Source organism: Clupea harengus, chromosome 25, assembly GCF_900700415.2.
Source record: "Clupea harengus chromosome 25, Ch_v2.0.2, whole genome shotgun sequence".
Taxonomy (NCBI): domain Eukaryota; kingdom Metazoa; phylum Chordata; class Actinopteri; order Clupeiformes; family Clupeidae; genus Clupea; species Clupea harengus.
In genome coordinates this window covers 8,855,104-8,867,071 of record NC_045176.1, presented here as the reverse complement: position 1 = coordinate 8,867,071, position 11,968 = coordinate 8,855,104, and the positions used below count along the sequence as shown (strand labels likewise).

The window sequence follows — 11,968 nt, the reverse complement described above, 5'->3', positions numbered from 1 at the left end:
AAAGTTTTGTGGGTCATTTACAGTGAGTCAGGTGGACATTTGCACAATTAACAAGCCCAGAAATTATTATTATTAAGTGTTTATCCCTGAAAGATGATTCTTGATTCACTGTGCCCTTTGATGCTGTTAATCATGAATCAGTTTTCTCTCCAATGCAGTGAAAAAAATTGAAAACAGATTAATAAAACTGTAGGCTATAGTCTCTCTCTAATTGGCATAATCTCACTGTGACTAGTCTCCGCTTAATCCCTAAATGTGAAATATACTCCTTCTGATAGTCTAAGCCTCAGACTAGTCACAACAGCAGACCCTAGGTATGTCCCCCTCCCCCTCTCAGACAGCGTTGCTTGTGCTGTAAGAGTCTGCCCTGAGGGCAAGGCAATATGGCTCTTTAATTACTCAAACTGCGTATTCTACCTCCACTAAATCAGTCAGTGGTACTTTCATTTTTCGGCCTAATTTTTTGGTGTGTTTGTTTTGGCTGTAGCTGCCGTGTTGAATTATGACGGATAAACATAATGTCTGGTTTTGGAATGGAATGTAAGGATCAATACCACTGCCATCAATGGGGACCCATCTGAGATAAATTGGGGGGGGGGGGGTCTTTGCTGGTTCAACGGTCACTGACGATCTGTTTGAGCACTCCCGCCTCCAGCCTATAAAAATAATAAACACCAACAGAAACTTTTTAGTTAGTTATATTTTTTTTTGTTAGGCCATTATATTTTCCTCATCGTAAAGGGATCTCTCCCCCTCTCTCTCTCTCTCATCCCCTCTCCCTCTCGTGGTTTGAAATGGATGATCTCACTTGTGCGTTGCAGTTGGAGGACAACTTGTCAGACTGATGTCGTACAAGCCCCACCGCAGGAAAACAATGGGCCATCTGCAGCCAAGAACAATGTCACACTTCACGAGGAAGAGCTCTGGGTTTGCCATTCATGAGCAGTGGTGGAAGACAGCCCATGTGCACTTTCTGCTTGTTTGAGTTTTGCACATGATGATATTACCCCTGTAGATATGAGGCTGTGTCTTTGACAAGTGACAAAACTGGATTATATTCTTGTCAGTGTAATAGGTTAAAGGGTATTTTTTTAATGGTGTTGTGTGCTATTGTTTACATGTTAAACCACACTTATATGTAGAATTTTAGTTTTCATGAAATATCCCACATAGTAATTGTCCTCAGATATTCTACATGCAAAGTCATTTATAACCTGTGGAGACCACTGGTATGAGCTGATTGAATAGCTTCAGCGGTTGACTCAGCCTTGAATTCCCCAAGACACTGCGCCCACCAGCTGACAAAGGAGAAATTGCCTTTATTAAATCAGGACAGGTCGCTGGTCTCAGGCTGCCTGGAGGGCCTCACCAGCAGCCAGTGCTGTAGATCTGAGGAAAGGTTGCCACACAAAATCTAATTGTCTATTGTGGGAACTCAGTGCTACTAAAGAAACTGTGCAATAATAATCATTTAAATGATTTAATTGCATGTTGTGTTTAAATGAATATTTAATCAGAGAAAGAGATGAGGTATTCACAGGCCCCACAGGACATTATATTACCTAAGTGACTAAGATGACTTTCAGCAGTCGTTATAGAAGCTTGTTCATGAAATATTAACATATATGTATGACACATATACAGTACATACATACATACATACATACATACATACATACATACATATTTGAACAGCTCTACTCTGCCCATTGAGCCTCAGAAGCACCTATTTGTACAGCTGAAGCCTTGTGGGAACCTCTTTTTTACCTATTTTTCACCAACATGGTGTGGCACTAGTTTGAAAATAGTCATTTTTTAGGCCAATATCAAAAAACAGCCTCTTGAGTAAAACACTACACAAAAAGATTTATACATTAATTTTAAACAGCTATTTAACTGTAGTATTCAATGGTATTCAATGTTTCATTTTTCAATTATTATTTCCAGTACGTCAAAACACACAATCTGGAGGCAAATGCAATCGTGCAGAATCAGCTTTAAAGATTATGTTGCCTGATGTTTCCTCTCAGATGTCAACCAAACCAACTGCTGCCCCCTTGTGATCAACATAAGTTAAGGGCAAAACTTTAAAAAAAAAATGGCCTCAGTGTTTTTGATTATAATTTAACGAAACATAATGTCATACTTATGACAGTGATCATAAAGCAATAGAAGTATCTTTTTAGATCGCTGTATTGTCGCATTGTGCTTAATAATTATTTTATCTAATGTTACTAAAACATTCGGTCAACACTGATAGAAACAGGTATTGGTATGGACAGGTGAACAGGCTCTTCTAACGTAGGTTAACAGTGTCCATAGTAGTAATGCTTGCATTTATGAAACTAGAAATGAGGTCAGCAATCTGTCAGGGTGTTTTTAATGAAGGCAGTCAGAAAATGGGCAAGGAGCCAATATTTTTTGGAATTACCCTTGTACAATCACAAACCATATTGGAAGGGCTTACATGTCAATTTTGATCTGACAAAACTCGATAAACCTTTTAAAGTATGAAAATAATGTTAAACATGCAATACAATTAAACACATATTTGTATTATAGGTGAAAATGTCTCATGTGGTGTTTTGTTGAACATTGTTAATGAAGTGATACATGGGAGCTGACCGAGGCAGCAAACACAACTCTTTTTTTTCCCTCAATAATGATACAGAGTAAAAGCTCATTAGGAAGAAAAGTGGCGAGCAACAATCACAGATTAAGCTTTCCACTTGACCCAGTCACTGCAAGCTACAGCACACAGCAGGCCAGTTGGAACAGAGGGGACACACTTCAAATTAACCCCATGGGATATGACTGGAGATCTGTGGTGGGCCAGATTGACAAAAAAAAGCAGACGCAAAGACATAATAACATAACAGGAGGAGCCACAACTCCATGTCATGGACAAATGGCCTCCCATAGCGAGATAAGCTGATGATCCCATATGCAAATACATAACAAAAACAAAAATTAATTAGTCAGGGTTTGGCAGCATCTGACACTAAGAGGTTTAATCTGGCATGCATATGTTTTGTTTATGGCTACAGAAAAATGGGCACAATCAGGTCGATTTAGGAGATACAACTATTACTTTTTCTTAGAACAGAGGGGGGAAATGATTTTGGCATAAACTATAGAATTTGGAGAATATGTCACTTGAATTCGACAGGGTTTGAGAGTTCTGCATTCAACCTCAAGAGGGCACTAGGGGACTGGCTTTCATTCTCCTCCCAATTTTACACCGTCTGAAGGGAACATTAAGGAATTGTTTATAACGCTCATGTAATTTTCATGTAGCTGGCTATATCGTTGTTGTTAGGCCTAATACAGAAATTGGATTTCAATGCATTGTCATGAACTCGATTCAGACCCTCCATAACAGAAAAAAAAAGCCTCATACCTGAAGTCATGTGAAAAGCATTTTAACTGTAGGTCACTATAGCAATCCCCTCCCTCCATTCCAGTGTCTGGAATTCTGCAGAAACTGAGTATAAGCAGAATGGAATTTCATTTTTGGGCTGAAATTCAAGTCGTCAAAAGATTTGAACTGGACGCGATTCACGCGTTTGTCGCTACAATACGCTACATTTAGACTGATTGCAACTCAGTCTTTTGGTGTTTCCAATCGCGCTTGGCTCGCAGGCGAAGTAAGAGTTATGTTCAGAAAGATGGATGATTGAAAACTCGGAGGAAGATGTCAGAGAGTAAGACATTTTGTGGTAAGCGCTTGTGTTTTTTATTTCTGTCAGACGTGAAGGCACCTAGTCAAAAGTTGATGATATCAAAAAGTTGTAAAGCTCCCAAAAATGATCATGGCCTATGAAGATCATGGAAACTGTAGAATAGTGTTTTCAGTTTAATATATTCCATTACAAGGCAAAGCTGAACCCTACTGAAACTGTTGAGATGAGAGAGTGAGTGAGTGACCAGACAGTCATTTGTCAGATGCAGGCCAGGGTAGCCTATAAGATGTATGATAGTATTTCAAAAGTATAACAGGAATTCTCGAGCATTATGATGATCAGGGTAAATCACAAGATCTAGCTGGTGGGCGACTGGAAATGGCAGTTTAGTTAGATTTCATAAAAAATGTTATACCTAAAATCTTTCTTACATACTTACATACTTTGTGGTGGTATAACATGATCCTTACATTCTGTAATTCCACTAATGCCTCAAAACAACATAGTGCCAAGAAGCTGGAGGGAGGTGAGCTGTTCTCTAACTAATGGCTTTTAAGGACAAAAAGAATCCTTTGTTTCCTGCCAGTGACTGCTTATGAAAACAATGATTGCCAAGAGGTGCATGACTGGAGCATTCCTCATCTTAGCTCAACACAGACCCTTTTCAGTGCAGGAGAACACATGGTTGTTCACCTGTAGAAGATGTGTAGTGTTTCTTGTGCTATGCCTACCTGCAGGAACTCCTGTCTCCGATACAGATACACGTAGAAGTATCAATGACACAAATTCAGTTTTATGACAAACAGAGACATTTCACAAGAAGCTTTTGATGAAGCTGTTGAGGGTTTAAGTTTTTATTTGAACTTTCACTAGTTATGGGGTTACTGTAGCGTGCAAAGTGGTGTGAGCGAGGAACTGTTTGTTTGGTAATTCAGCATTCTGTTTTGGAATAATGTGATTATGCCTTCCTTTTTGTGCCTGCTTTTTGTGCCTTCCTTTTTGTGCCTACTGTTAGTGTGAGTAACTGTTACCATTTCGTCAGTGTTTCACTGTTGTTTGATGCCTTAGTTTAGCCCTGATTTATGTTAGCATATCAATGTATGTGTTATCTTACCACCATCGATGTATGTGTTATGTCAGAGTATTAAGACCAATTCATGGTTGCGCGTATTTGCCGACACGGAGACACAGAGATCCTTCTCCGTCGTTGCAAACCCTCTCCGAGCACCTCTCCATGGCCTGACGTGCACCTCCCAAATTTTGTAACTATCCGTCTCCGTCAATCCGTCCATACATCGCTGTTTACATTCTGGGCAGTAGTATGCCAACATTAGATAGCTGGCTCAGACACCTCGCAAGTCTATTTCTCAGTAACTTTTAAAAAATCTAAGCAAAAAAAAGTCAAACAAACAACTTTTATGTACAAATACGACCATCTACGGAGTTTAGTCCGCCATCTTTTTTTATTATTATTGCTTTGCAACACCCACAACCGTCGGAGAACCATATATGTAAACGAGTCCGACGAGGCAACTGCGTGATCACGCAGTAACAGAGTCGTAGAAGTATATTTCAGCCTTTAGATCTGCCTCCTGTTTCCTGATTCAGTGTGTGCTCTTCGTGGCTCTCCTGGGGTTGTGTAGCGTATGGGACACAGGGGCTGCTGTAAAATCTGAGATCTTTGCATCAGTCTGCATATTCCCGGGCCAGCTCACTGCAATACTTTTTTTAATGTGTGATTCCCCTTCCTATTGTCCAGTTGTGGTGTTGCAATGAAATATATATTGAAGATATCAAAGGTTGCAAGCAGTGCAAAAGTAGCCTGCATTGGGTGCCTGAAACCTATACAGTGAAGTGAAACGAACATAAGCAATATGTATGGTAAAAGTAAGAAGGACATTTTCCTGACATAAATGTGCCACATAATTCAGTAATATCATAAACAATAGAACACAATGAAAATGCATGATAATGCATAACCCAGTCTTTTCTCAAGACTTATGTACAAACAGGGTGGCTATACATCATGATGACTTTATTAGAATTGATGAAAAACTCAGTCAAGAAACTAAATGCACTGCTGATTTTCCCTCTGGTGTTCTGGCCAATCAGCTTCTTACATCCCCAACTCAACTTGTTTAAATCGCGTACCACCAGGTAAGCGCCATGCAGCTGTTCTGCACTATGAAATATTTCCGTGCTTCTTCCTCCCCGGCTCCCCCTGTCTAGATTTGCATGGGTTAGGGGGGTCTTTACACTCATCTTCATCATCATCATCAGCAGTAATGCAGTGGTCGCCACTAGGTTTACAGCAGCTGCAGCTTTTAGCAGACCTAGTTCACCAAGACCAAACACTGCCATGTCATTTACATAAATAAAGCTCATAAACATTCTGAGAGTTTCCTGGCTAAAATAACTGCACATTCCTTGTTATACTGAATCACTGACACTGACACTGCAACAGTGTAATATTTCCGGTCTTCGCATCAATAATTCTAAATTACACATCATTTTCTGAACACATAAATCTTAATGAAGGGCAAGGTCCTGCTATGCTTTTAAAAGTTAATAACAGGACACCTTCCTTAAATTTATTTTAATCGAATTCCAATACTGGGTCACTCTCTAATTCCCTCCTTTGATGTCCCCTCCCACACATCCAGCTCTCTTAAGCCTCTCTGATGTTCATCCACAGAGATTCATGGGCTTGGCACTATGGGACTGGGGTGGCTCCAGATACAGATATTAATGTCCATACCTAACTGGAACCAGGGTAATGCACTCTGTTGGAACATCAGAGTATTTGCGCAGTATGTGCAGCCTTCCCTGTTGTTGTCAAGAATGGTGACAAGACAAGGTAGTGGGACAAATACAGAGTGCAATACAGACGTTTCTGATTTTTGTCTGCTTTTGGTTGCATAGCAGACATCTGCGATTAAAATGAGTAAGTAGGTCGTGAGCCTTTGCATTTTTATGTGTGTTTGCTTTTTTTGGCATTTATCCGATTTATACTTGATTTGTCAGTCTCATGCCCGACCTGTCTCTAAAATATCTTTCTTACTTCCGCTCCATACAATAATACAGTCTGTCGCTAAGGTCAGCCAGAAGTTGTGGATGACTCTTGCCATGACTCATTTCTAAACCATGAAAGAAAAGGAGGGCCTTCTGCACCACTGCTTAACTCTATAGCCTCTCGGATGTGAGTGACACGTTCGGCCTGCCTGCCTGCCTGTCAAGTCAACTCAGCAACCCAGCAGAGGAAACCTGACTCACGCTACACTACTGCATGCAGGATAGGTCCAAATTTAGATCGACTTTTAAATCGACAGTTATAATCCATGAGTGTATGTCGTTGTTGTCCAGTCTAATGTTTGTCATTTGTTTATAATTACGTTGTTACTTCTAAGGACGGTTATTTTATTTGGAACAGAAACAAAAATCTAATTGATTCCAGAGATTCACCATAATCCGTTGGGAGATACAACAGTTATGCAAAGAAGCTCAAATATGAATTCACTGTATGAATTAACAATAATACATCAACACACGGTGCATTTGAGGTGAAGAAGGAATCATTGGTGATTGTTTGAGGCATGAATCTTTCAGAGCCCTTTGCTAAAGCTTGCTAAACAAAGGAGAACAGTCACTAAACCTTGTGACCAGGACCAGTCATTGACTAAATCTGTCAATATAAGTTAAGAGAGGAATTGGTTAAATTTGTAACCCATGTCCCCTGGCCTGCACAAATGGGACCTTCATGGGACCTGAAGACCCATGAATGTACCATATTACATTGTCCACCTTTTTTTTTTTTTAAATCCTTTCCAAAATGTAATTTGTCCATGGCCCAATTCCAACAGTATTATACAGTAGTTGCAATACCTTCCATTTTAACAGCACTGTTGCCAGCAGCAGGTGTTGTCTGTGATGTATTACTTATTTTGTATTAGATTCGACCCTAGAGGTTTCAGCCTGCTTGCCTTTTCACTACATTTAACCACAGTGAAGGGACCTGCATAGTGCATACTATACTATACTAAGTCTTAGCAGGAGGCGTGTAGAGAATACAGTTGGGTTTATTCCTCTTGTTACATAATGTGTTACATTTAATGTCATGTTACTTTGTGAGGATCACCTTACCGCAACCTACAGAACATGTCAGGGCACTCCTCAGCATAGGAAAACACACCTGGGCATGCACACACACACTCACACGCACACACACGCACACACACACACACACACACACACACACACACACACACACACACACACACACACACAGACACACACACACACACATGGCCTATTTTTGACCATGACACATCAGTATTGCATGGCTGCCCAGAGGAGATAATGAATACTGTATTTTATCTCCATGGTAGGTAAGTAGGCTGACGTTTTTATTATCAGAGCTAATGGAGAAGAAAGACGAAGGGCTGCTATGATTCTAAATGCTTCTCTCTTCTGGGCCCGTCTCTGTCCACTCATTTCACACTGATGGTAAACCCCAACTTCCCCCAGACAGTGTGTGGCTATCTGTCTCTGTCGCTGTACTGAGCGTGGGTTAAAATCAATAAACCATAAGCATTGCAGGAACCCCTACTCACTCAACTTCTATCTGCTGATAGGTACTCACAAACAGGCATACGTACACTCCCACAAAACACAGACATGTGTGTGTGTGTGTGTGCGTGTGCGTGTGTGTGTGCGTGTGCGTGTGTGTGTGTGTGTGTGTGCGCGTGTGTGTGTGTGTGTGTGCGTGCGTGTGTGTGTGTGTGTGTGTGTTTGTGCACGTGGAACCCAGGGAAAGGCAAACCAAATTAACCACAGAAAATCTAATTTCCTGATAACTGGCTGAGACAAGCTATAATGTATTACTGGGAGTTTTCAGGAGAAGAAAAAGGACCTTCCTGAGAATCACACATTGAGGAAATGTAGTTGCATTCAAATCCAAGCGAGGAAATAAGTTAGCTTGTGATTACTCATACTCATGGCCTGAAATAAATTATTTTTATCGTAAGTTGTGTTGGCTAAATTCCACAGATCTTTTAAATAGCTGATGAAGCACAGGACAGAACTCTACAATTGGGCAGTAATGTTATTCAGAGCCAATTACTTAAATGGCACAAACCTGATTCACAAGACTAGACTTCTGTTTTGCTTTGAACAATTAGACTCACTGACCTAATGAGGTTATCCTATCCATTTAGTAGATCTTCATTTCTGAGTTGGTGAAACATGTATTACTACTTTTATATAATTTATATAATGTGTGTACCTTCTACCATTAATTATTTGAGTAGAATGTGCTTGATCTTGAAATATGGCTGAAATTCCCATCTTTGGGCTGATATAAAACAAATAAATCACGAAGTTTGCTTTGGAAATGCAATGCTAGGGTCTCTCAACTATCAATTCATAGGGACACGTAGGGTTCACTACCTTAGGATCTCCATAGGGACACTGATGTTTCTGAGACTACGTGTCTTGGGAGATGTCTTAACCTGTATGTTTTTGGTGAAGATCACAAACAACAAACACCCCGTGTGAATTATACTTGCACAACAGCGTAGATATCATACAGCATCTGGACATGTGCAGTATTTGGGGAGACATTGTTGAAAGCGGCAGAGCACACTGTATGGTCTTGTACTTCGCTGCCGTTGGGACAGCAAATGGTACTTTTGGTTGTACACACAGTACCTTATTTGCGTCCGCTTGGCCCTGCCGCAAAGACTGGTTAGTCTTAGAAGATGGAAGATCTTACAGGAGATAGTGACTGAGACGGTAACCTCCTGCGCTTCACTTCCGCTCGTGTCCTGTCGGCACGCCTCCCCTATGATGAGCCACGACCTCCGCGGGCCAGGTGCAGTGCAGCCCAGAGCTCTCCGTTCCCCAGTGCCCGCTCTGCCTGATGCCCCCGTGATGAGCCCACTGTGGGCCGAAGAGACCCTCTGTGTGTCGGGCACAGGCAGGAGGGGAAACAGGGCCTGAAAATAACTGCCTTCCAATTAAAGGCATTTTATTCCTGAGCCTCAGAGGGGCATGACAGCAGGAACTGCCTAGAACATGTGCTGGTGGGATACACACAGGCCTCCGAATACGGAGAACAGTAAGCCACGATGACTGACACAAAAGCATGCCACGGGGTAAGCAAGACTAGGTAAATAACCCAGTTTTCTGAGATGGCAGACTTAATTTGTGTCTCCCATCTTTGGCCTCTGTGCTGTGCTGTGCTGTGCTGTGCTGTGCTGTGCTGTGCTGTGCTGTGCTGTGCTGTGCAGTATTGTGCAGTGCTGTGCTGTTCACTGAGCCCTCCCAAGTTGAACAAGAAGGGTGCCTCTCTCGTGTGAGAGTTCCAGATGAAAGGCTTCAGGCAGCGTTTGTGGAGGATTGCACGTTTATGTCCATGGTGCAAATACTGTACTATTGGTGTCTTTGTGCCACACTGTTGGCAAAGTGTGTCTGTGTGTGTGTGTGTGTGTGTGTGTGTGTGTGTGTGTGTGTGTGTGTGTGTGTGTGTGTGTGTGTGTGTGTGTGTGTGTGTGTGTGTGTGTGTGTGTGTGTGTGTGTGTGTGTGTGTGTGTGGTGTGTGTGTGTGTGTGTGTGTGTGTGTGTGTGTGTGTGTGTGTGTGGCCAGTGTCTAAGTAATGTGTATTATAGAGTCTCATCTACAATACATGAACATGCTTGCTGAGAGCAAGAATTTTGCAGTGCACTTGTGGGATGCCCCATCAGTGAGACTTGTTAACTTAATAATATTAACTTTTCAAGTGGCAGACATCTTCATATGCATCTTGCGTCTTAGAGGTGTGTTTTGCGTTGACATTAAACTGTTTTTTCCTGAAGATGCCATCCTGTAGCTACACTGTGTAAGTGGAGGTGGCTCCATGTTTGGAGCTGAAACCTGTGATCTAGCTAACCTGCCTAAACACTCCCCGGGGCTGTGGATGCTGCCTTAAAAGGTGCATTCACTTCATTTCCTGCACTTTGATTCCTGTAATCTCCAAACCACGGCGGCCAAAGCCCAACAGGCTGTTGTGCACCTAACATGTCGGCCGTAGTATTCGTGTGCAGCTGTAGTGTGTTGTAATCTGGTGTGGCACAGAGTTCATTGGTACGGTAGTGAATGACTTTTCCTCCTCCCTCCTTCTGTATACAAAATAGTCCAATCAGACCAATTAGAAAGATATGCCCCACGCTGTCCTGGGAGATGTCTCTAAAATACACCATCAGACCGTAAACATTCCTCACCCATGCTTATTGATGGCTGCGACTCAGTGAAACCACACGTTGAAAACCCTTTAGAGAGCATCGCAGAGTTTCTAAACAGTCTTTTGTCTTCCTCACACAACTCCCCGGTGGGATGTGTGTGTTTACAGCCGTGGTGACGGTCCTCTGAGCGATGGCACACGGGGGAAAACAGGGAGGCCGATGAGTCTCCGTCGTCTGTCTCAGAGAAAAATGGTCCTTGTAGAAAATTATTTTATTTTTATTTTTATTTTTGATCGGTCAGTGTGAGTGTGTGTGTGTGTTTGTGTGAGAGAGAGAGATAGATAGAGACTTTTCGTAGTTTTGTGTTTCCCTTGGAAACAAACTGTTCAGTTCAGACGAGTCATGCTGGAGGTATAAGTGGCTAATGGCTCATCCCGTCTTGAGTACTAGAGTGAATACCTCAGAGCACTTTTTCTCTGTTACCTTGGTGATGTAGTAGTCAAACAAAAGAGGTCACGGCTGAGTCTGTTCACAAAAAGTGTGTAATTAGGGGAAACTGTAGCTTACTGAGGGACAGGGTGCAGTTGCAAGGTCCTCTCTTGGAAGGATAGAATTTAATGTCCATCTTCTTGAAATAATCTTCTGTTGTTTAAATGGCCTCAGTGAGTTTTTCTTGTTTTTTTCTTGTATATATATACATACTGTATATATATACATACAGTATATATATATATATATGATATGATATGACATATGATCAATATGATGAACAAATAGTAGCACAGCGCTGCTATAAGCCATAGTTGGATAAGCTAAGCCAGCCAGGATAAGCATCATAATTGGGATAAGCATACTAATGTCCATGTAAACACACTCATAGTGCTGGAAAGGATAGGAATGACTCAAGGAGACTGAAGACTGTCATGTGTCATGTGTCATGTCTAGCATGAAGAAGAACAGAACATGGACCAATTTAGAGGCAGGAGATGGGCTTCTGGGGGTCTTCAATGGGGCAAGAGCTGATTATTGTATCCAAACAAATCCATCCCTCACATCCCATGATGCAG

The 11,968-nt window shown here is 41.6% G+C and overlaps 1 protein-coding gene across 1 annotated transcript in view; it reads left to right on the top strand.

Moving 5' to 3' along the window:
• Nucleotides 1-3,390: 3,390 nt before the first annotated feature.
• The window catches only part of si:ch211-207d6.2 (sickle tail protein), a 64,043-nt gene continuing 55,465 nt past the window's right edge, over nt 3,391-11,968 (top strand). The window contains exon 1 of the mRNA XM_031562856.2: nt 3,391-3,719. Coding sequence (XP_031418716.1) covers nt 3,695-3,719 — 25 coding nt within the window. The 5' untranslated portion in view covers nt 3,391-3,694. The remainder of the gene's footprint in view (nt 3,720-11,968) is intronic.